The sequence below is a fragment of the Desmodus rotundus genome, chromosome 13, assembly GCF_022682495.2.
Source record: "Desmodus rotundus isolate HL8 chromosome 13, HLdesRot8A.1, whole genome shotgun sequence".
Classification (NCBI taxonomy): Eukaryota; Metazoa; Chordata; class Mammalia; order Chiroptera; family Phyllostomidae; genus Desmodus; species Desmodus rotundus.
In genome coordinates, this window is record NC_071399.1 from 22,849,031 (window position 1) to 22,875,190 (window position 26,160).

At 38.7% G+C, this 26,160-nt stretch overlaps 2 protein-coding genes and 1 pseudogene across 3 annotated transcripts in view; 2 read left to right on the forward strand and 1 right to left on the reverse strand.

The window, feature by feature from the left end:
- ADAM9 (ADAM metallopeptidase domain 9) overlaps positions 1-16,556 on the forward strand; it is a 97,442-nt gene extending 80,886 nt beyond the window's left edge. Inside the window, exons 19-22 of one of the 2 annotated variants that reach the window (XM_024562838.3) lie at positions 6,569-6,692; positions 8,962-9,049; positions 13,285-13,352; positions 15,121-16,556. In XM_024562838.3, the coding sequence (XP_024418606.2) occupies positions 6,569-6,692; positions 8,962-9,049; positions 13,285-13,352; positions 15,121-15,214 (374 nt within the window). In that variant the 3' untranslated portion in view covers positions 15,215-16,556. Of the gene's footprint in view, positions 1-6,568; positions 6,708-8,961; positions 9,050-13,284; positions 13,353-15,120 lie in introns of both variants that reach the window. The other variant, XM_024562837.3, reaches the window with a different exon arrangement.
- Positions 16,557-19,492: 2,936 nt separating this feature from the next.
- Positions 19,493-26,160, forward strand: part of ADAM32 (ADAM metallopeptidase domain 32) — a 109,654-nt gene continuing 102,986 nt past the window's right edge. The window contains exon 1 of the mRNA XM_053916360.1: positions 19,493-19,550. Coding sequence (XP_053772335.1) covers positions 19,493-19,550 — 58 coding nt within the window. The remainder of the gene's footprint in view (positions 19,551-26,160) is intronic.
- On the reverse strand, positions 24,112-25,478 carry LOC112306695 (phosphatidylethanolamine-binding protein 1 pseudogene; annotated as a pseudogene).

Here is a 26,160-nt window from a genome sequence, read left to right on the forward strand (position 1 = left end):
ATATTTACATTGTTGGAACTTGGCTAATTACCACCCAGATTTCAATTTATACCTTATTTCCCCTAGGAAGTTTTCCCTGACTGCCTAAATCTGAATTAATATGCCCTTTCTATTCTCCTGTTACTGTAAGCACTATCACATACTATGGTAATTACTTATATACCACTTATTCCTATTCCCTGCTTGTCTGTGAATAAGCTCCTTGTCACCAGTATCTCCCTACTGAGAAGATCCACTTTCTTTCTCTAGGGTAGATAGTAGGTGGGATGGCTGGCTCCTAGACTAGCTTTGTATTTAGCCTTTTAAGAAGCTGCCAAACTGTTTCCCAGTGTGGCAGTACCAATTTACATTCTCTCCAGCTGTATACAAGGGTTCTAATTTCTCCACATCCTCTTCAGTACTTCAATGGTCACTCTTTTTAATTTTAGCCATTCTAATAGGTATGTAGTGGCATTTCATTGTGAGTTTAATTGTATTTCTCTAATTACTGGCGATGTTGAGCATCTTCTCATGTGCTCATTTGTCACCCACATATCTTCTTTGGGGATGGGTCTGTTCAACTTGTTCGTCCTGGTTTTAGTTAGGTTGCTTGTCTTCTTGAGTTTTGAGAGTTCTTTATTCTGCGTACAAGTCCTTTATGAAAAATACTTCGTAAATATTTTCTCCCGGTCTGTTTACTTCCGCTTTCATTTGTTCTTCTTTTTCTAGTTTCTTGGGATAGAAGGCTAATAAGGTCATTGATTTGAGACATTTTTTTCTTCTCTTAATATAAACATTGTAATGCTATCAGTTTTCCTGCAAGAACTGCTGTTTCTGCACCCCACAAATTTTGATATGTTCTGCTTTCATTTTCATTCAGCTCAGAATGACTTCTAATATATTTATTATTTCTTCGACCCATGAGTTATTTCGAAGTGTGTTACTTTGTTTTATAGTATCTGGAAGATTTTCTAGCAGTTTTAGTGTTACTGATTTCTCATTTATTCCATTGTATTTAGAGAACATACTTTGTATGATTTGAATTCTTTTGTATTTTTGACACGTGTTTTATGGCCCAGAAGGTGATTTATCTTAGTTATAAGTTTTGTATATACTTGAAAAGAATTTGTATCCTGCTATAATTGTGTGGAGTGTTTTATGAATAGTTCATGTTAGTTGACAGATGTTTAAGACTTCTATATCCTTACTGATTTCTGTATATTTGTTTTGTCAATTATTGAGAGAAGAGTATTGAAGTCCTTGGCTATAACTGCTAATCTGCCTGGTTTTTTCCTGGCAATTTTATTCGTTTTTTCTTTATGTATTGTGAAACTCTGTTATTAAGTGCAAAAGCATTTAGAATTGTTCTGTCTTTTGATATATTGACCCTTGTAATTATGAAATTGCTCTCTTTATACCTGGTGATATTCTGTTCTGCAATTAGGTATTAATATAGTGACTCCAGATTTCTTTTGATTAGTCAGCATGGGAAATCCTTTCTCAGCCTTCTACTTTTAATCTATTTGTGTCTTTATATCTAATTCTTTTTTTTAACCCTCACCCAAGGATATGAGACGGGGGGAGAGAGAGAGGGAGAAAGAGAGAGAATGAGAGAGAGAGAGGGGAACATGAGTGTGAGAGAGAAACACACTGATCGGGAACCCGTAACCTAGGTATGTGCCCCGATCAGGGATCAAACCCGCAACCTTTTGGTGCACAGGACGATCCTCCAACCGACTGAGCCATCTGTCTGGGGCTCGTGTATTTATATTTAAAGCAGGTTTCTTACAGGCAGCATGTAGTTGAGTCTTGCTTTTTTATGTAGTCTGCCAATCTCTGCCTTTTGATTGAGTTGCTCTGTGTATTTAATTTGATTATGATATGTTTGGGTTTAAAGCTAGCACGTTGATATTTTTCCATCTTCAGTTTGTATTCATTACGCTTCCCTTTGTCTCCCCCTGCCTTTAATGCTCCTGATGGCATACTTCTGCATAGGTTATGAGCCCTGTGCAACACACTGTTACTGTTGTGCCTTTAAACAGCTGATTATCTTTTAAAGATTTAAATAATAGGAAAAGTCTTTACCCACATAGATACCATTTCTAGTGCTCTTCATTTTTCTTAAAGTCAGGTTTCGATCAGGTATCGTTTAATTTCTGCTTGTAGTACTTCTTTTCACATTTCTTATAATGCAGGTCTACCAGTGACAAATGCTTTTAGCTCTTGTATATTTAAAAAAAAATTTGCCTTGAATAATAACTGGGTAAAAAATTCTAGGGTGAAGTTTTAGCCCCGTTTTACTTCTTCAAAGATGTCCCTACTTTGTCTTCTGGCTTACGTTGTCTTTCCTGAGAAATCTGCCGTCATCCTTCTTTTGTTCTTCTGTTTGTGAGGCGTGTTTTTACCCTCTAGTCGCTTGTAAGATTTTCTCTTCATCTCTGATTTTTAATATTTGACAGTAATGTACCTTGGCATACTTGGGATTTGTGAAACTTTTTCAATTTGTGCTGTTATAGTTTCTTCAAATTTGGAAAACTTTTGCCCATTTAGTCTTTAAAAATTTGTTTTTTTTGTTTTATAGTGTTTTATGTATTTAAAACAATAATTAAGTACTTTATTGAATTATGTCGGGGGAAAAGGCAGAAAACTGTACTTGAACAACAATAAAATTCAAAAACAAAAAAAATAAAATCAATTGGAAACATGAAAAAAAAAGAATTATGTGCACATATATGTCACATGTAGCACATCCAGACTTTAATTGACTGCAGTAAGGAAGCTTTTCTGGACTGACCCTTTTAAATCCCAGAATCTTTTTTTTTTTTTTTTCAGTTACAGTTTACATTCAGTGTTACATTCTGTATCAGTTTCAGATGTACAACATAGTGGTTACAATATCATGTATTTTACAGAGTGGTTCCCTCATATGTCAAGTACCCACCTGACCCCATACATAGTTATTATGACATCACTGACTATATTCCCTATTCTGTAATGCACATGTCTGTGACTCTTCTGTGGCTACCAATATTTACTTCTTACTCCCTTTGCCTTTTTCACCCAGCTCCCAACCCCCTCCCCTCTGACAGCTGTCAGTTTATTCTCTGTATCTTGAGTCTGTTTTTATTTAGTTCTTTAAATTCCACATATAAATGAAATCATGTGTTATTTTTTTTTCTCTGACTGACTTATTTCAATTAGCATAATACCCTCTAGGTCCATCCATGTTGTCACAAAAGGTAAACTTTCATTCTCTTTTATGGCCAGGTAGTAATCTGTTGTGTGTATGTAATACAGGTTTTTTGTCCACTCATTTCATGATGGGCACCTGGGCTGCTTCTGTATCTTGGCCATTATAAATAAAGTTGCAGTGAACATGTGGTGCATATGTTCTTTTGAATTAGTGTTTCAGGTTTCTTCAGATATATTTGCAGAAGTGTAGTCACTAGGTCATCAGGCAGTTCCATTTTTATTTTTTTGAGGATCCTCCACACGGTTTTCCATAGTGGTCGCACCAATCTGTATTCCCACCAACAGTGTGCAAGGGTCCCCATGCCTCCACATCCTTGCCAACATTTGTTGTTTGTTGATTTATTGATGATGGCCATTCTGGCAGGTGTGATGTGGTATCTCATTGTGGTATTGATTTGCATTTCTTTGATGATTAGTGATGTTGAGCAACTTTTTTCTGTTTTCCTCTTTCCTCTCCTTCAGGGACTCTCAGTACATTTCTATTTGAGAAGTTGAAGTTCTTTCACATTTCATTTATTTGCCTTGGTTATTTTGTTGTTTATTCTCTGGGTTTAATTATGAATAATTTGTATTGTTATTTTTCGAGTTCATTCTTCTTCTGTGTATCTACTCTTTCATTAATTCCATCTACTGTAACTTTGATCTTAGACGTTGTATTTTTTATCTCTGTAAGTTCTATTTGTTTCTCTTTAGTTGGTATCATTGCACGTTCAGTCTTTACTGTAGCATCTTGAACATGATCTACAGTCACAATAACTTCTAATATCCTTGTCTACTAACTCTATCATCTGTGTCTTCTCAGTCAGTTTTGATTGATTTTTCTTTTCATTTTGTATCATATTTTCCTGCTTTGTGCATGCCTTGTAATTTTTTTATTGGATGCCAGAGATTGTGAATTTTGCCTTGTTGGGTATTACATATTTTTAAATTTACATTGATGAACTTTGTTCTAGTGTGCTTATGTTACTTGAACATAGTTTATAGTTTGATACTTTCGAGTGTTGCTTTTAAGCTCTGTTAGAGAGGACCAGAGTATCATTTAGCCTAGGGCTAATTTTCCCTATTACTGAGGCAAAACCCCTCCTGTCTATTCTACTCAGTGCTGTGTTAACTACGGAGTTTTCCTCCGGAAGTGGTAAGGACAGGGACTTTTCCCAGTCCTGTGTGAGTTGTGGGATTCCTTGTCTCTAATTACTACAGGTAACTCTTTCTGTGGCTTCAGGTGGTTTCCTTACACGCATTCATAAATCAGAACTCACCTTAATATGTGAGGGGAGCCCTCTGCCCAGCTCCCAAGTTCTGTCTGTGCAGCTCTCTCCTTCTGCTTCTTTGTCCAGTGAGCTCCAGCTGCCTTGGGGACAACCAGCTCCATTTCCTCAATTCGAAGAGTTCACTAAGCTTTGCTTGGGTTGTCTCACTCCTCGTCGTGATCTGTTAACTTTCATTAGACAGCAAACTGGGACAGTTGTAAAGCTCACCTTTTTTTTTTTTTTTCTGTCTCAGGTATCACTGTATTTTATTGCCTGATGTCCAACATTCTGAAAAGTGTTGCTTTATATATTTTACCGGGTTTGCTGGTTGTCATAGCTGGCAGGATAGATTTGGTCCCTGTTATTCCACCTTGGCTAGAAGTAGAAGTCAAAAATAATGGCTGTGTATCATTCCATCGAGTCGATCTGCCATAACTTGGCTTAGCTGTTTTGTAATTATTTGACATTTAGGTTGTTTCTAATTTTTGGTACGCACTGATAACATTGTAATATATATCTTACTACTTAACACATTTTTCCAGTTGGGGGATAAATTGCTAGAAATCAGATCGCTAGGTTGAAGAGTATAATCCTTTTTATGGTTTGTCATAAGAATTCTATGACAAATCCACTGTCAGCATTAAACTCAATGGGCAGTAACGACAAGCATTCCCCTTAAGATCTGGGACAAGACAGGAATGTCCACTTTCACCTCTCTCATTCAACATAGTACTGGAATTCTTAGCTATAACAATCAGACAAGAAGAGGAAATACAAGGCATCCAACTTGGAAAGGGAGAAAAAAAATTAAAAGTGGAACTTCACTTTAACCCTGTGATCCCAGTATTTGAAGAAACCCGAAACACTAATTCAGAAGAACACAAGCACCTGTGTGTTCTTTGTAGCTTTATTCACAATTGCCAAGAAGTGGAAGCAGCCTAAGTGTCCATCAGTAGATGAGTGGCTAAAACAACTACGGGACAGTTATACAATGGAATACTACTAGGCTGTAAAAAAGAATACAATTTTTTTTCTTTGCAACAGCATGGATGGGCCTGGTGAACATTATGCTAAGTGAAATAAGCCAGTCAGAGAAAGGCAAATATCGTATGATCTCACTCATATGTGGAATCTAAGGAACAAACTGAACTATCAGAAAATAGAGACTCATAGGGAGAGGGCAGGCTGACAGCCCTGGGGGAGGTTAGAGGGTGGATGGATTGAGCAAAAAGAAAAAGGACTCGTGGGCATGGACAGTAGTATGCTGATTGCAGGGGGGAGGGTGGAAGTAGGTAAATGATAATGGAAAAATACAATAAAAAAATAAAGTAGAAGAAAATTCTAAATGAATTTGTATAATGTACTGGCTGTATGAAGGTACCAATTTTTTCAACATAATGTACCAATGTTGTATGCTTTAATCAAAATGTTGTCTCCTCATTAGTAGGCGTAAAATGATAGATCAAGCTTTATTTATTTATTTCATTCTTTATTTTTGCTTTCTTTAATTATCTAATATTTTTTAATTGGGGCGAATGTTGTTTCATGTAGTATCATACAACTTTTAACAGAAATTTCTAGTTCCATTACAGGGTTATTCATTATAGCACTTTTATAGCATTTTTAAATAACAAAAGATTACAAGAACGAAAGTATCAGTTGGGTACCCTGTACGCAAACTATAGGACATCCTTGCAGTACAGTTTTGTGTGGCTGTACAGAAAATGCGGTGGTCCTTTACGGTTTGGAGAGATACACAGATAAGCGATGTGCTGAGTAGTGTTTATGGTATGCTACCTTTTACGTAAGGTAGGGTGGACAACGAAAAATATTTTGTCCTTATAATTGTATGAAGAAATACTGTAAGATAATATAAGACATAAATAAAAGTGGTTATTTTGGGGAAGGCAAAAAAACTGGGCAGCAATGTAGTGTGAACAGACTTTTCAGTGTATTCAATTTTTATCAGTTCGACTTTTAAACAATGTGAAAATTAGTGTAAAACAGTTATAATCACCTGCTATGTTGTAGTTAATGTGAGTTAAGTTCTGATTCACTGATCCTTAATATAAATTTTTCCTCTCTAGAAAATACCGCATTGAGGGATGGACTTCTAGTCTTCTTCTTCTTAGTTGTTCCTCTTCTTGTATGTGCTGCCTTTGTCTTCGTCAAGAGAAATCAGCTGCGGCAGTGCTGCTTCCGGAAGAAGAGGTCCCAGACATATGAGTACTTACGTTTTCTTCTTGTGATTCACATAGTATGATTTCAGTAATCACAGTGATGACAGTCATATCACAGAGGCTGGTTTAAAAATAGGGTTCTAAATCTTGGCATGATTAGCAGGGGTCAAAGAATAGTGATGACTCAGCCACCCCTTAAAATGGGGAGGGGGAAGGGGTTATGGCAGCCAGTCTGTGTGCAGCTGAAAATGGCCCTTAGAGTTCCTTTGGCTTGCCACTGACTTCTGACAGTGGGGTAAGTAGGATTTTGGGCGGTATTTTTTTATTTGGACTTCTTAATCAGAGATTAAAATATGGGATAACAATTAAAAATGTAAATGCTGAAAATTTTTCTTTCATGTCTATTTCAAGGATCACTTCTCACACAGGAAGAACTTTTCTTTCTTTTTTTAAAGAAAGATTTTATTTATTCATTTTCAGAGAGAGGGAAAGAGAAGGAGAGAGGGAGAGAAATATCAATGTGTGGTTGCCTCTCGTGCGTCCCATACTGGGGACCTGGCCCGTAACCCAGGCATGTGTCCTGACTGGGAATTGAACCAGCGACCCTTTTGTTCCCGGCCGTGCTCCATCCACTGAGCGATACCAGCCAGGGCAGAGCTCTTTAAATCACAGTTTTGGAAATAGATGTTGTGAATTATAAGCTTTTATGAAATAAGTTCTGGTGAGAGAAAGCATTGTCGTAATTCAGACCTATCTGTGTGCCGGGCTCTTGTATGACTGTCTCTCAACTATCACTTAGATGTTTGCATTAGAATGTAGCATAGATTAGCATAGACCTTGTAATCAGATCTCAATTTAAGTTCCAGTTTGTCATTTATTAGAATTGTGAGCTGAAATAATATATAAAACTCTTTGAGCCTTGATTTACTTCTTCTAAAATAAGAATGATAACACTACCTAGCTCTTAAAGTTGATGAGAGGATTAAAGGAAAAAAATTTTTTTTTCAAATAAAAATAAATAAAAAACAAAACCCATGTCACATCGGCTGGCACAGTGTAATTACTTAATAATCAATTTTTGTTATGTTAGTGATTTTAAATGTTGGGTTGGCCAACAAGTCTGTTTAGTTATTGCCCATAAAATAAAAGACGCGGTTTTCATTTTCTCCAATAACTTTATCGATTTGGATATTTTTGGGTATGTCGGCTATCTCCCATATGGTAGAACATTGATTGTTCTCAATTAATGTCTTGATTTGATCACTATCAGCTTCAACTGACCTACCTGACTGTGGAGCACCATCCAGCCAGAGATCTCCAGCACGAAACTTTGCAAACCACTTTTGACACGTTCGTTCCATGAGTCACAGCACCCTCTCCATATAGTGCACAAGTATTTTTCTGCGTTTCAGTTGCATTTTTACCTTTCTTGAAATAATAAAGCACAATATGCTGAAAATGTTGCATATTTTCTTCCATCTTCAATATTAAAATGCTACACAAAAATTCACCAGTTTTGATTTTTTTTAATGCACACTGATATGACAGCTGTCACAATACAATCTAACAAAATTGTTTCGAATGAAGTTCAAGACAACTAAGCACTAGTAGAGCCATCGTGCGGAAAAAAACCAAGTGAACTTTTTGGCCAACCCAAGATGCACGTCTCTGTGATGGCTTACCTTTACTTTATTGCCTGATTTTTCTCACTCCCTGCAGAGTATTTTTCCAGAGTATCCTGATGTTAGCTTTAATTGTTAACATATTCTAACACACATTTATCTTTCTATCCTTGCTTTCTCTTACTTTGTTACACATTCCAGACTGACCAAACCATGTAATTCCCCAATCTGCATCTCCAAAATTTTAGTTCGGTAACTCCTGCCCTCTCCTATACATCTCTTCCTAGCTCACTCGCCCTTGCCTCAGCACGTCTAAACTTAACTCATATCTTTCCCGAGCTCATTTGCTCCCCCTGGACTTCCTGATTTTTAGAGGGACTACCTCAGGTTTTGCATATGCAGCTTAAGAGTATGCCTCATTGACCAAATTTGATAATTTCTTAGAATTTCAGTTTATTTAATTGTGTAAGGGGGTTAATAAAATTTTCTAATACTGTAAGGATTAAAAATGTGTGAAAGCTGTTAAAAATGCTGGGAAAAATTTAGCTAGCATCATGGTTGTCATTATCACCACCGCCAACATTGTTGTTCTGTTTCTGGGAAAATGCAAGGTATGTGTAATATGTCATATAGAAGTGTTCTCATTCAGTGTAGCTCAACAGTCATTCTGTCTTTCAGGTCAGAGAGCAAAAATCAAGGAAAAGTTTCTAGACACCCAGAGAATGTTCCTCGGCACGTTTCCCCAGTGACTCCTCCCAGAGAAGTTGTAAGTTGAAAATGGAAAGTTCTCTTTCTTTACTCTTTTTATGGTTTCACGTTTTTAAAGATTAAAAAAGTAGTTGTCACATAGGTACGGACAGTTGTTGAGAGTTTAGGAATGTGGTCTGTAGGTGGCCTCTGGGTTAAAGGAATACCAGCAGGGTCCCTGGCTCAGAGGAGAACGAAGACATCCAGATAGTAAGAATGCCTTGCCTTGGGACCAGGACTGGGGAATGGCGGGGACTTCATGCTGTCCCTGGCTTTTCCTCGTCTGCTCTCTTTCTGTTTCCGGTGCCCGGCTTCCCTAGGGCATGTTGCCAAGGCCTGGTGCTGAGCTCCTGGTGCTGAGCTCCGGAGTGCACTTAACTGCCTCAGCGGTGGCGTGGTCATCACCGCTCCTCTGCGTGTCTTAGGAAGTTTGGGGATAATGACGTGCATTTTCTCAGCTGCATATATTCCTAAGAAATATGTAATGTTACTTTATATACTTCTAAAGTATTTTTTAAATTATTTTATTTTCAAATTAAATGATTAAGGGTGACATTAGTTAATAACATTATACAGGTTTCAGGGGTACAGCTCTGTGACACATCACCTGTGCGTGGCACTGTGTGCCCACCACTCAAAGTCACGTCTTCCTGCATCCCCATGTATTTGGCCTCCTTTACCCATTGCTACCCTCCTGTCCTGCTTCCCTCGGGTAGCCACCATGTTGTTGTCTGTGTTGCGAGTTTTTGTTTGTTGTGTTTGTTCACTGGTTGCCTATGTAGGATATAAAACATCTACATCTTTGTCAATACGTGTCAGACTTTTTTAAAGTCTTTCCACCTTATGTGGAGTGAAATGATTAGATATCCTTCCTCATGTTTTCTGTATACATTCTTTTCCTTTTCCCTAGTAAAAAAGAAACAAATATGCACTTTTTCTTCCTTAATTATATATTCTCAACATTTTCCATATTACTACATATATAGGATAATCATACAGTCCCTATGTATAGAAGTTAGAAATTACATATATGCTCTTCACCCTTGACATATTTTTTATTATGGTAAAATATACATGCCATAAAATTTGCCACTTTAATAAATTTGAAGCGTACAATTTAGTGGCCTTATATTTACAATGCTGTGCAATCAGCACCACTATCTTTTGAAAAGTCTTTTTCATTTCCCCGAACAGAAATTCTGTACCGTGAAGCAATAACTCCCATCTCTCCTCCCCTTATAAATTTGAGAATCTACTTTTCCATTTACACAGAAAGGCTACTGGAACTGCATAGGGATTATGCTGAGTCTGTAGGTCGCTTTGGGTTGAGAGAGCTTAACAGTACTGAGTCTTTGACACCACGAACACTCATTGTCTTTCCGTTAATTTAGGTCTCATTTAAATTTTTCAGTAATGGGTTGTAATTTTCGGTGTTTAAGTTTTTTACCTTCTTGATTAAATCTATTCCTAGGTATTTTATCCTTTTGGCTGCTATTGTAAATAGAATTGCTTTCTTAATTTCCTTTTCAGATTGTTCATTGCTGGTGTATAGGAACAAAATTGCTTTAGGCGTGTTCATTATATATTTTGCATCACTACTGAATTCATTTATTAACTCTAGTAGCTTTCTTTGGAATTTTCTATTTACATATAGGATCATATTATCTGCAAACAGAAATAGTTGTACTTTCTTTTTTTTCCAATTTCAACACCACTTACTTACTTAGGTATTGATTCCAACTGTCCTGGCTAGACCTTCCGGTACAATGTTGCATAGCAGTGGTGGAATCGGCATTCTTGTATCATTTCTGACCTTAGGGGGAACAGTTTCAGTTTCTTTGGCATATTTAAAAATCTCTCCATGTTGTTCTAGTGAATCTTTGTTGTTGATGTTTAGAAGTCCTTAAGGCAGTCCTGGACAGCTGTTTTTGCATTTTCAGCTGTTGGTAGAGTCCTTATGTATAATATGAGATTGGGAAAGACATTCTCATCTCAAACCTATTTTTAAAATTTATTAACATGGCAATATCAGCTTTTTGGGGGTTTAATATTGACTTTATATCTTTTTGTGTCTCAGCTCTGGATTTTTGTTTTGTGTTTACAGTGAGGTTTGTATAAAATGTCTCATAGGTAAATAGTCCTTTTTTTCTGATAGCTTCTTATCTTCATTTGCATATACAACTTGGGCCCTTTTTCTCCTCCTCTGTTATGTTTTTACTGTTGCAGATTGCCCTTTTTACAAGTGTGTTTGCACCAAATTGAATTAGCTGTAGTTACTTTAAGTGCTTCCCCCTTTAACTTTTGTGTTATTATAATGAAGTGTTTAACACCCCGTTTTGAAATAGAGTCGCCACCGATCTGCTTGTCTTCTTAAAGTTTGTGAGCTCCTTCCAACATTTCTCGTAATGCAGTTCTTGTGGGGGGGACTCCCGCAGCTTTGGTTTGTCTGGGAAAGCCTTGGATTCTCCTTCATGGCTGAATGGTAACTTTGTTGGATGATAGATAGAGTACTCTTGGCTGGTAGTTTTTGTATCTCAATGTTTTGAATACGTCATTCCCTTTTTCCTGGCCTGTAAAGTTTCTGCTGAGAAATCTGATGACAGCCTGACGGGGGTTTCTTTGTAGGTTACTGTCTTTTTTTCCTCCTGGCTGCCTTTAGAACTCTTTGTTTATCGTTGACTTTTGACAGTCTTAATATAATGTGTCTCAGAAAAGTTTATTTTTGTATGGAGATAATTGTGTTATGTTAGTTTCTTGTATTTTTATGTTGAGTTCACTCCCCAGCTTTTGGAAATTCTCATCTATTACTTCTTTAGACAGGCTCTCCCTTCTTCTTAGGTATCCGTTATCCTCATGTTGCCCTTCTTAATGGAGATCGATAATTCTGTTTTTTCCATTAAAAAAATTAGTTTTCTTTTCTCTTCCACCTGAATTATTATTTCCAGTGCTTTCTAACGCATTCCTCATCTCATTAATTGAGTGCTTCAGCTCTAGATTTCTGTTTGGTTCTCTTCTAGAGTTTAAATCTCTTTGGTAAAGTACTTCTTTTGTTCATTAATTTTATTCCTGAGCTCATTGAGCTGCCTTTCTGAATTTTTTTGGTATCTCGTTGACTTGCTTCATAACAGCTATTATGCATTCACTACCATTTAGACCACAATCCATCATGACTTTGAGTTTGGTTTCTGGAAAACTGTTAATCTTCTTTTTGTGATAACCATGTTACTGTGGTTGTTCATGGGTTGTACCATTGTTTGCGAGTAATGAGTATGTACCCCATTCTTTTTAATAGCTTCGTACCATTCCATCTCATGGATTTACCAGAGATTCAAAAACAGGTTGTTTCAAATCTTGTTACCACCACAAATGCAGCATAGGGCGTTCTTGTACGTAGGTTTTTGCAGACATGTAAAAGTATATGCAAATTCCAAGAAGTGGACCTTATCCCTTTAAAGTGCTGCACCTATGGCTTGTCGGGAGGGGATGGAGACAGTTTTTTTGCATCATTCCTCTATTTTCACAGTATAAGCAAATCACTTCATGGGGCAAAAACCCAAAAACATCCCCCAAAGCAAAACAGATCGTCTGTTCCATAGCAGGACCCAGAGCACGTTCAGGCTCTTCTTCAGCGCTGCACAGACAGAGCGTGCTCTGCCACTCACAGAGCTTCAGTTGATAGTGGAGAATACCTTGGTCAAGAACACTTCGTCAGTGATCTAGTAATTTCATCTGATCCTCCCCGGCTTTTCCTAATGTAACGTGATATGTGAAAATTTTTCTTGCTTTTACTTTCTTATTTAAGGCTGTGTTACAGAGTCTCACTTTGTTTCAAAACTTTCAACACCTTGTCAGGAAAGAGTATAAGGAATCCCAAAATCCAGGGTTGTGGATCAGTGGTAGCTGTAGCACCACCTAGGTACTGTATACGTTTGGTGATACAGCTTTGGAAGAGTTTATTTAAAATATATTGACATAGGAAACATGTTACCTTTTAACTAAGGTAGTTGGTTATAACTAAGATTATCATACTTTAGTAATATTGACTTTAAAAAATACATAGCCTTAAAATAATTAAGTATTCCATATTCAGTGGTAAAGATGTTGAATAAGCAAAACTATTTTTTAATGTTAGCATTATAATTAAGTTGTCTAGTCATTGATTTTAAACATTGGTTACTTTGTATGGGAAATAACAAACTGTATAGAAAACGTATTTACGAGTGCACTGTGGTAATGACTTTTTTCCCTTTTTAGCCTATGTATGCACACAGACATCCTGTACCAACTTATGCAGCCAGGCAGCCTCAGCAGTTCCCGTCAAGGTCTGGAGCTAATTTGCTTAGATTATTTGACTAGAATAAAATTCAGAGCTAATGTCTCATGTTTTTTCCTTCTATTTTAATTTCATTTAGGACATGTATTTATTGCCAACAGATTAGATCAGGGGTGTAAACTCATTTTCAGCGGGGGCCACATCAGCCTCACGGTTGCCTTCAAAGGGCCGAATGTAATTATAGGACTGGTATAAATGTAACTACTTCTTAACTGTTAAGGAGTTGAAATTACATTCAGCCCTTTGAAGGCAACCGGGAGGCTGATGTGGCCCCTGGTGAAAATGAGTTTGACACCCCTGGGATTAGATAGAGCACAATTTACAGAAGAGCTTTGAAGAATTTTATGTAAGTTTTGTCGTATTAGTGCAGTGTCAGAATGGAATTTTAAAGAAGCCTCAGCGAGACAGTGAACTGCTGCAGCCATCGGTGTCCATAAGGTTCAGAAAGAAGGGCCTGTAAAGTGCCCAGCAACGGGAAAGCGGTGGGTTGGGCTAGGCACCAGAGGACCACCAGGGAGATGAGGAGTCGCGGGGCTAAGTTCCGGGAGAGGAAGGCAGCCTGGTGATGATCCCAGCTGGGGGGGCCTTTTTCTGTAGTAGATGTGTTTATCTGTTGAGAAAGTGAGCACTGAGACATTAGGAAGCTAAGGAGAGCTTTCAGCAAACTCACAGGGCTGAGAGGACAAAGACTGGAGCCCTGCCAAGAAGATACCTGGACAAACATCCCAGGTTTTGCATTGCAACCCAGGGTTAAGGGTGAACTAGTCCTCAACTTATTCCTGCAGTTTGTTTTTTTAGTGTTTGGCCCCCAATTAAAAAAAAAAAAACAGACGTAGAAGAAAAAGAAAATGTGACTAAAACCAGGAAAAACAATTGACCATAGAAACAGACTCAGAGGTCATCCAGTCAATAGAGTTATCAAGTAAAGATTTTAAAATAACTGTGCTGATTATTGTGTAGAATTAATAGTCAAGATTGAGAATTTCAGCACAGAACTAGAGACTTTGTAAAAAAAGGAACCAAATTAAAGACTCAATAGATGGGCTTAAAATCAGCAAGAAAGAAGAAAAGTTTTTACTGTATTTTGCATCACATAAAATGCATCCCACCCCTTCCATCCCTAAAAGTCTTTTCAAATTACAATTGAATTGCAACTCTGAGATGTGTTCTCCTGTATAATCTTCATTATATCATAAGAGTGTGTTGAAATCCAACAGAACATCAAAAGAAGAATATATAAATTGTGAGGCAGATACTCACCAGGTAATGCAGCGTGTAATGGGATTACTGGTATACTAGAATTGATTGAAGAGGTTAAGGAAAGGATATCCACAGTTAAAGTACCAGGGTTGAGAAGGACAGGTATAGAAGTCATAGCCAGTTTAACTCTGAGAGTGGATATTATGTTTCAGAGACCTGGAATTTCAGCTCTATGTATATTTGTAAGGTTTATACTTACAGTAATTTACTGCCCTTAAATCCTAACAGCACAAGAGGCGCTGAATGCACATAGTGTCCAGAACCTTCACACAACATTGTAGATTACAGAATAGCATTAATGTAATGTCGGTACTCCACTTTAGACTCTTTCGAGCCCTTTAACCATTGCACATCAGGTTTGTAATAATCTCAGAATGTAACATACACTTAAGAATGGTGAGCGATGTTCAGGATGGTGATGTGTTGGGTTTGCAGTGAATGTAGCATTGTTTCATTCAGCTGAAACACATGATTAACTATGTTTTTTCTTCTCACAGGCCCCCTCCGCCACAACCGAAAATATCATCTCAGGGAAATTTAATTCCTGCTCGTCCTGCTCCTGCACCTCCTTTATATAATTCCCTCTCTTGATTGTTTCCTTTCCTCTTGCAGATATCTTCAGGGAACTGAGCTAATACGTTTTTTTTCTCGATATTTTCTTGAAAATCCTTTCTTCCTGCTGCAACTATGAATGAAAACAAAACACCACAAAACAAACTTTACTAACACAGGAAAACAGAAAATGGGTAGTGGGAATTGAGAAATATAAGAAATTCAATGAAATCAGGGAATTTAGAATAACATTTTCATTTCCATCTCTGAATAAGTCTTATTCAGTCATCTGTGAAGTTAATGCACCTAACATGGATTGTTATTTTGAACATGTTACTGTAATGATTCTCAAATTAACTGTATTGGTTTAAGATTTGTTATTGTGTGCTTAAATGTAACTATGAATTTTGACCTTAGTTATCATTAATGTAGTTTCAGGTTGAACATGTGATAATCTAATACCTGTGAAAACTGACTAATTAACTGCCAATAATATCTAATATTTTTCATCTTGCACAAATAATCATCATATGCTAGGATCTTGAATAGACATTTGTTCTGTCTTCAGAAGAATGCACAAAACCCACATTTAAGATGTTATAATATTACTTTTTAAGTACAAAATACACTAAAAGTGTATATGTGTGTATTCACACACAGTTATTATCTTTTATTTTTATGATCATTCTGTGGATAAATGATTCTATGGATTCTATGGAAAATAGATTCTATGGGTCTGTCTATGGATAATGAATATCAGAAAAGTTAATTTAATAATAGAATTCTATTGTGAATCATGTTAAAACGTGACATCCTTTTACAATAGCATTATTTTAATAAAGTAAAAACCTTAAGGTACGACATATTTAATAGAACTAATCAGATACGCTGTTGATTCACGGCTATAATAGACCAGGAGCAATTATACCTTTAGTCAGTGGCGCTGTTATAAAACCACTTGAGAATTTCATGAGCACTTTAACTAAGTTTAAAATCTGAAACTTCAAAGCTTGCTATTACTATAATTTAGAATGTTTACATTTCCTAAGGTGTGCTGGAACATGTCTTCTGTTGACACTTTTTCAAAGAAATTAGGTTGGAGAGAGGAAGGACGAAAAGGTTTTCCTAGATAAGTGCAAAGAAGTTACATGGTGTGTGTGAGGTATCATCCCAACTGTGTAAAAAAAGAATTTTACTATGGAAGAAATGGTATCGATAGTAAAATTTTAAGCACTTAAAAATTTTACATAACCTTTCATAATAAAGTTTAATAATAGGTTTATTAACTGAATTTCATTAGTTTTTCCAAAAATTTTGGTTTGTGTATATATATACATATGCAAATATAACATTTACAATAAATAAAATACTTGAAATTCTGTTTTGTGTTGCCTAGTACTTCCTACTTAGTTATTTATAACCTTATTAATTAAAACACTCTGCTCTGGCTGGTGCGGCTCAGTGGATTGAGTGCCACCTGTGAACCAAAGGGTTACTGGTTCGATCCCCAGTCAGTGCACATGCCTGGGTTGCGGGTCAGGTTCCCAGTTGGTGGCAGGAGAGAAGCAACCACACATTGATGTTTCTCTCCCTCTCTTTCTCCTTCCCTTCCCCTCTCTCTAAAAATAAATAAAATCTTACAAAAAAACATTATTCTCGACAAAACTACTATACTAGTCAAACTTTTACAGATTTTCACTAATTTTTTTAGACTTCTGTCAAACTGTACACAATGGCTTTTTGTTATTAAAGGAAAACATTAGTTTTGAAAAAGTTATTGGAGTTCTCTGAAGATGGTACATTGTGTTAACAATCAGATATACATTCAAAATTATAAATAATTCCAAATGAAGAATCTTCATTTCTGTATTTCAATTTAAATCCCTGAATGAATTCATATGAGACTAAAATATTTGTCTTTCATTCATTTGTCTACAGTTGCAATTCATATCACTGAAATTTTACAGTTGGTAACATATTAACTATGTAATTTAAAACTTCTCTCAATCTTTAAATATTTAGAAAGTTTTTCTAAAGGGCTAATCAGTTTAAATTTGTTTCATACATATTTACAAATTTATATGCTTTTGACTTTGGTTTGTCTTTATCTTGAATTGCTATTAAAATTGTTAAATTTTATGGCCATAGATTCCACTTCAGACTTTGAAAATATTAAAGGGCTTCCTTGCCATCTGCTGAAGATATCTTAATAATCATGGATAAATTATATGTAACTTGGGTATAACTGTTTGACCGTATGTTCACAAACTTACCTTGTTCAGGGTATTGCATTTTCCCTGCCTATCAAGCAAATGCCTATGTCTCTAACAGTATATAGTAAAGCACAATGCAGGTTTTCCGAGCACAAATCAGATTTTATTAAGTTTCATAAATACTTACTGAAATTCTACCATCTTGCAGATACTGTATTAGGTAGTGTGATATATAAGTTCTGGATGGAATTGCCTTCTGTAATGGAGAGAGCCATATACACTAATAAGATTAATATAAATTCTGCTCTATTAAAGATTGATTAAAGGTTGAGAGGGGAAGAACCAAAGAAATAACTAGAAATATATTCAAAATTGGCAAATCTAAGCATTTACTATAATTCTTCTAATGCTATGAAACGAGACCAGATTTTTGCCTCAGCTACTGTCTAAAAATAGTGTTAGTGTAGCATTGGCTGTTCCTGTTGAGATACAAACGACGTATATTTTTGTTGCCTTGTTTTAGCTAATGCTATTCTTTTTGGGTTTAGATTGCCCTGTTTAAACCCTATGCATCCATAAAATTGCATCTGAAATGTTGGAGTAGATGTGATTCCCTAAGTGAGCTTTTTTGCGTAACCCCACTCCCTCTGCTCCGCCTTTTATTTTGTGTGTCTACTTTTCCGGGAAGTAGTATGAGAATTCATTCTTTGGGATTTGAAAAGAATTAAAAGATAGTGCATAGAGGTGGAGACTGGGGTGAGGCCGAGAGGGAGGAGGCATTGCAGCCCAAGGGAATAAAGCAATGTTCATTCAGGAAAGACCAGAGGTCAAGGTGGCTGAAGCATTGGGGGTGGGAGAAAAGAGGTGGCAGCCTGGGTTTGAATGTAGAAAATGCTGAACACCGTTTTGACTAGAATTTTCTACTGGAACATACTGTAATTGGACGAGAATCTTGTCCATCTCATTCACTGCACGAATGAACGTTCAATGTACAGAGAAGTTACCGAACCAGAGGATCACATCGTGTGAATGTTAGCCAAGGCCCTGTGGGGAACCAGATTGATGGGAGGAAATAGTAGATAGAGTCTGGTTAGAAAGTGCCTTTGGGTAGGTAGGGGGAAAAAAACCCAAAACCATAGCAGGCTCTTTCCAAAGACACCAAAATCTACTCACTCTCTCCATTCTCAGAATTTAGTTAAGAAACCATCCAGCTAGTTTTTGTTCTCTAAGAAACCTAGCTTTAGTAAATCTATGTATATTTGTGTATGTATGTGTTCACATTTTTCTTATTTCCATTTAATTAAAAAATAAATTTATTGGGGTGACAATGGTTAGTACGATTATATGGGTTTCATGTGTATTCTATGATGCATCATCTGGATATTGCATTGGGTGCCCACCACCCGAGTCAAATCTCCATTATCATATATTTGGCCCCCCTTATCCCTTAGTATTCCTTCTGCTCTCTTCCCACTGGTAACCATCGTACTGTTTGTCTGTGTCTAGGAGTTCGTTTTTCTTGTTTGTTCATTTGTTGCTTTCAGCTTTATATCTCATATGAGTGAAATCGTATCGTAAACTTTTTCCGATATTTCGCAGAGATATGTTGTCGCAAATGGCAATAGTCTGTCTTTTCTTATGACTGAGTAGTAGCCCATTGTATATGTACCACATCTTTATCCAATCATTTAGTGAATAGTTTTATTTTCAGAAAGTATTAACGTCTTTTCAAGCACCTGGGTGTGTCTGATACACAACGCGTAACGAACGTGTTAGCTCTTCTAGGTCCCTGCATCAACAGCAAGACACAGATTTGCAGGGCGACAGTCGGGAGGGAGCGGCTGGAAAGGGTACCTTTGGAGGAGTAACAGGCGAGCCGGTAGGGCGGGCCTCCGGGAATTGACCTCTGGCTGCGCTGATTATAAGGCGGCACACCTGCGGGGCGCAAAACGCCAGCCACCGCGGCCTCGCGAGATCCGTGCTCCCGAGCGTGCGGGAGGAGGCCCTGGGGGTCCGCGCCCCCCCCCCGCGGACCGCTGCGGCGCCTTCCGAGCCACCCAACGGCTGCACGCTCAGTACTCGCCCGGAGCCGAGGAGCCCCAGCATGTTCCGCCTAACGATGCTCTTTGCTGGTCTCTGCGGATTGCTCGCGTCCAGACCCGGTAAGCCAATGGAGACCCTGTTAGTCCGTCTGGGGCGGGGAGGGGTTTTCTTTCAGCGCACTCCAGCTTCTGTCCAGATCAGACTGGGGCCCAGCCCCATTAAAAAGCCGGGGGCCTTACCTGCCTTTTGGTTTTGTTTGCCCCGTCACCCGGGAAGCTAGGCTGTGTTTGGACGTCCAGCCTTAGAAGTGAAGATATCAGTAAGCTCAAGGACAAATCCCTTCCTCTCTGAATTTGGGTTTGGCCTTTCTTGTAGGCCTGTCATGCACGTCAGCAAACTGCCTCAAGATTTCTTGCACTCCAGAGCACCCGAGAAACTTCTCAAACTCCACTCAGACTCCACAAAACTGACTTTCCTCAGCTATCATTTGTTTCAACATCATAACTTGTCTTGCATACAGTATTAATTTGCCCTGCAATACAAGATAATATTTGAAGCAGCAAATGAGTTTGATTATTGTGAGTCAGATTTTGGTTCAGAAGTGGGGAACTTCCAGGGAAAAGGTAGGTAGAATTTAGCTTTCACCATTCCCCTTATTTCATTCAGGGGAGGCACGTGTTCTTCCCAATATCCAGTGCCATTATAGATGTCGTTGCCCTTCCTGTAGGGACCTGTTACGAGAGGTTACACCGTAGTCATGAAGACTCCAACCCTGCACGAACACACTTTTTTAAAAAAGTATATTTTATTGATTATGCTATTACAGTTGTCCCAATTTTTTTCTCCCCTTTCTCCTCCTCCTCCCTGCACCCCCTCCCTCCAGTATTTCCCCCCAGCTCCACCTTAGTTCATGTCCATGGGTTATACATATAAGTTCTTCGGCTTCTCCATTTCCTATACTATTCTTGACCTCCCCCTGTCTATTTTGTACGTACTGTTTATGCTACTTTCTCCCTGTACCTCCCCCCCAACCTCATTCTCCTCCCCCTCCCCATCTCTGCTGATAACCTTCCATGTGATCTCCATTTCTGTGATTCTGTTCCTGTTCTAGGTGTTTGCTTAGTTTTTGTTTTTGTTTTTTAGGTTCAGTTGTTGATAGTTGTGAGTTTGTTGTCATTTTACTGTTCATAGTTTTGGTCTTCTGCTTTTTTTTAGATAAGTCCCTTTAACATTTCCTATAATAAGGTCTTGTTGATGATGAACTTCTTTAACTTGACCTTATCTGAGAAGCACTTTATCTGCCCTTCCATTCTAAATGAAAGCTTTGCTGGATAGAGCAATCTTGGATGTAGGTCCTTGCTTTTCATGACTTCAAATACTTCTTTCCAGCCCCTTCTTGCCTGTAAGTTTCTTTTGAGAAATCAGCTGATAGTCATATGGGAACTCCTTTGTAGGTAACTCTCCTTTCCTCTTGCTGCTTTTAAGATTCTCTCCTTATTTTTATTTTATTGTTTTATTTTTTATATTATTTTATTGTTCAATTGTAATTGTCTGCATTTACCTCCCCCACCATTCCCCCCACCCAAGCCATCCCCACCTCCCTCCCCTGCTTCCACCCCCCCCCCCTTGGTTTTGTCCATGTGTCCTTTATACTTGTTCCTGAAAACTCTTACCCCTATCCTCCCATTATCCCTCCCGCCTCCCCTCTGGTTACTGTCAGATTGTTCTTAATTTCAATGTCTCTGGTTATATTTTGATTGCTTGGTTGTTTTGTTGATTAGGTTACAGTTAAATCTTTCCTTATTTTTAATCTTGGGTAACAATTATAATGTGCCTTGGTGTGTTCTTCCTTGGGTTCAATTTCTTTGGGACTCTCTGGGCTTCCTGGACTTCCTGGAAGTCTCTTTCCTTCATCAGATTAGGGGGAAGTTTTCCTTCATTATTCTTTCAAGCAAGTTTTCAATATCTTGCTCTTCCTCTTCTTCTGGCACCCCTATGATTCAGATGTTGGTATGTTTAAAGTTGTCCCAGAGGTTTCTAACCCTCTCTTCATTGTTTTGCATTCTTCATTCTGCACGTGAACTCACTTTGGAGTCATATAAGAGCATGTAGCTATAGGCATCTAATGGAAGTTAACTTAATGTTTTCTCAGGACCATTCATATTTTCAAAACATAAGGAAAGGTTACTAGTCAGTGTCTAAATCTGAGTAAGGGTTATGTACCTTTATGAGCAAGGAGGTCCCAATGGAAGGTTGTTATCTCTGGGGCATGTTTTCCAGAGGGAAGGCAATATGTGTTTCATAGAAGCAAAAAGAGAACCTTACCAGTCAAGTTTTTTCATCCCTTTAGGGATAGAGATCAGGCCACCAACTCAGGAACCTCAAGAGCATACTTTGCTGTAACACAATCCAAAAGCCCATGGCATTTTCAGATTCAGAAAGCTTCTGAAAGGTAGGGAAAAAGGGTGTAATAAGGTGTAGTTTTTAGCATGTAGGTTACAAAAAGAGGCCAAGTCAAGAGCTAAAATTATTAACAGAAGCCATTGTAAGAACTCAAGAAAGGTGGCTGGTATACTAGCTAACATGTGAGTTCTAAGTGAAATAAAAGTTGATGAGCTGGAGGTCATAAGAGTAGCATGTAAGAATTTAAAAATAGCAGTTTTTCTGAATTACAAGATGTTACCACTGTAAGTTACATATCGTCATGCACTTTCCGCACATAGAAAAGTGGATAAAAGAGTTCTTCTGACAAATTGTCCAGAGGAAAAAGCGTGAGGTTGTATCAGCCTGGTCCAGAAGCTTAGGAAAGCTGTCTATTCAGATGGTGTCTGCTGCTTCTGCTCCTTGGAAATGTTGAGCTTTAGGTCTCCACGGGGGCAGATTGCCATGTAGGTGTTGGAGCTTTCTTTAAATGAGAAACGCGAATCCAGGAATCGATGCCTCTAAGTTTGGCTGCACAAGGATGAGTTAAAAGTACCTGGTAAGGTCCCTCCCCCTGGGTTGTAGAGCATCCTTATGGAGATGTCTTTTCCAATGGACGAAATCTCCAGGATGTCAGTGTGGTGGAGCAGGTCTTCATCTCCTGGGAGTGTGCTCTGAAAACACTGCTGGACTAGTTGGCTGCTTTTCTTTAAAGCCTCAATCAATCCCTGGCACTAAGACAGTATACGAGGCCTGTCCAGAAGGTATCCAGCCATGTGATATGAAAAATAGAGACATTTATTGAAGAAGATACAAGATACAGGAAACATTGTACATAGGACAGTGGCACCTCAGTCCCCTTCAAAGTAGGCACCTTGGGACCTCACACAGTTCTCCCAATCATCATCATCAGCTGCTCCATTGTATTTTTCCTGAATCTCATCACTGGTCTGAAATCTCTTCCCTTTCAAAGGTGATTTTAGTTTTGGGAAAAGCCAGAAGTTGCAGGGAGCCAAATCTGGGATTTAGGGGGCTGAGTCACTTGGGTGATTTGATGTTTCACTAAAAACTCTGCATGAGATGTGATGCATGAGTGGGTGGGTTGTTGTGATGAAGCTGCCAGTCACCATTTTCCCGTAGCTGTGGCCTTCGGAGTCATCCGAATAGTTTCCACAGAGGAATGTTTGGGCTTAATTCAAAATTTGATGCAGATTCATTGGTTTACTCGCTCAGTTATTTTTCACTCAGTTATTTTGAATGTGACGGCCACACAGTACCCGTGCTCACTCAATGGCGTCCACCGCTCCCACTGACTAGTACAGTGAAGTCGTTATTGGTCGTGCATACTCATTCCAGTCCACTCTCCTTGGCTGCCGGGTTACGTCAGTGTTGTGCAAACTGTTCTCTTGTTATCAATGAGAAAGTCCATGGGTTTGATTCCTGGTCAGGGCATATGCTTAGGTTGCGGGTTCTGTCCCAGGTGGGGCAATTATGAGAGGCAACCAATTGATGTTTCTCTCTCATATCATGTTTCTCTTCCCCTCTGTCTAAAAAAACCCCCATCAGTTCCATCCATGCCATTTCAAAGGGATGGAACTGGAGAGCATTATGGTAAGTGAAATAAGCCAGGTGGTGAGGGACAAATACCATATGATCTCACCTTTAACTGGAACATAGTCAACAAAAGAAAAAAGCAAACAAAATATAACCAGAGACATTGAAATTAAGAACATTGTAACAATAGCCACAGGGGAGTGGGAGGGGATAGTGGGGAGAGGGGTCTATAGGAGCTACTATAAAGGACACAAGGACAAAATCAAGGGGGAGGGTAAAGGTGGGGAAGGGAGGTGGGACTGGGGGGGTGGGGTGAAGGGATGGGGAGAAAATGCAGACAATTGTAACTGAATAAAAATAAATAAATAAATTTAAAAAATCAATACGCATGTCTTTGGGTGAGGGTTAAAAATAAAGGGAGCCAGACTGGGATACTGACACTAGAGAGATGTATCATATTGGGGGTTAGTGGACATGCCAGTTTCTTGTTGTTTGGTGAAGACAGAGCTGTGAAAACAGATCTCAGAAGGTGCCACTGTGCACAATTCTGGACTTGGGCTCACAAAGGCAGATGCAGTGAATCATGTTTTTTTTTCCTTTAACCTCCCTTAAACATTTTTTTTTAATCCTCTGCCTTATTATTGTAGACCTATTCTTCCTACCCCAATTTTTTTCCTCTTTAAACTATGGGTTTCTATTCTTATATTAACAACTGATGACCCCGTCATAGTACCAAAATATTCCCCAAAGTGGAGTTAAAATTTTATCCAAACATAAAACAGGGTGTGTGACCCTGTACAATATAAAGGATGGAGAGAAGGAAGTCACCCTAAACCCCTATCTGTTGAGGCCTTGCCTGTGAGAATGGGAACAGGGAAGAGGAGAAATCTACATGTATCACTGAACTTGAGAACTCTGTTTGGGGCTCCCAGGGTGGTTTCTGTTTCCTGGCTTTCCCCTCTTTCCCAGACAGCTGCTCATAGAGCTTGGGCACAGTCACCCAATTCTGCCACATAACATGTGCCAGCCACTGGGGACGCAAGCTCCTACTTTTTGTGGAAAGATGACGCCTTGAATTTTCCATGGTGGTCTCCAGATTTGTTGCTGAGAATGAGTTCTTCACAGGTCAGCAGCCTGTCTTACTTATAAACCAGCCAGACATAGAGGTGAAGGCATGTGCCCTTGGGAGGGCCAGAGCCCATGTAATTGGACCATCAGAAAATGGTGCCATTTCCTATATTTGGGGTCCTGCTGGGAGCATCTGGGTCTGTCAAGACCAAGGTGTAAGGGTTTACCTGGATCAAGGCCATCCCATGCAATACTAGTGGGCTGGTTTTTAACCTGGGTAGGTATCAGCACTTTACCTGGCTCATCCCCCCCAGTGTATTTGACCTACTGCAGGTGCTGTGGTCTCTTGTTCACTTCCTGCAGGTTCAAGGGCCTGGACTCTTGAGGTCCATGGGCATTCAAGAGCCCAGCAGATGGACAGCTGGGATAGCTGCAGGAGACCAGGTGCAGCTCAGCCATACCAATTTGGAACAGTATTCATCAATTCATTTTGAGTTATTTTATATATATGATGTGAGGTAGAGTTGCAACTTCTTAAAATTCATTTTGATTTCTTTTTATTAACTGTGGCCTGCCATTATTTATTCCTAATAATGCTTTCAGCCATTAAATCCTATCTGTGCTAATGTTAACATAACTACCTCAACTCCTCTTTGATTAATATCTGTTGTAAACATACTTTCCCCATTTTATGTGACAAAGCCCCTAATGCTCACTTAGCATCTATGTTTTTGCCTACATTACTTGGCCTTTTCCCACTAAGTTGGGTCAATTAGCTCTTGCTCATGGGGTTGAGAAGAGATGTGTCAATTTTGGATCAAGGCAATTAAGTGTATGTATCCCTCTTCCATCTTTTCTGATGCTCAGGGACCTTAGAAGCCAGTAGTGCCTGATTATGTCGATCTTTGAAGAGGAGCTCAGGTTGCAAGCTCCTGTAGTCTCACACGGTCTGAATTTTAGCCTCTATCACAGCCCAGCTGTGAGCTAGAAACTTGCATAAAATAAATATAGTTATATAGTTATATTAATATCTCATGGCTGCCACGAAAAAGTATACCACAAACTGCAGAAATTATTCCTTTGCAATTCTGGAGGCCAGCAACCCCAAATCAAGACACTGATTTCTTTTAGAAACTATGGCAAATAATCTCTTTCATTCCTCTTTCCTGGATTCTGAGGACTGGCAGAAATCCTTAGTGTTTCTTGTAGACATATTAGCCCAGTATCTGCGTCTGTCTTCGTATTGCTGTCTCTTCTGTTCTTCTCCCCTTCTCTTACTTAGAGGACCCATATCGTTGGATTCAGGCCCACTGTAATCTGCAATGGTCTCACCTCAAATCCTTAGCTAATTACACCTTTCAAAGATTCTTGTTTCCAAATAAGGTTGCACCCACAGGTTCTGAGTGGACATATCTTTTGCTGGAGTGGGGGGAATCATTACTCAAACCACTACATATGCCACTGAGGGCATGTCTTTGCTCCAAAACCTCAGGGGCCTTTACAGAGGTTGTCCTAGTGGGGCTTAACACAGGCTCTGCTCAGATTTACATCTGCCACAGATCCTTAGCGCACTGTAGTTTCTCCTGGCCTTCAGTGAAAAGCATTAGAAGTGCTTGCACAGGAGCCTCAGTCAGCCGAGGCGTTTTCTTTGACTTTGGCATCTCACAAAGCTGGCAGCCTATGATT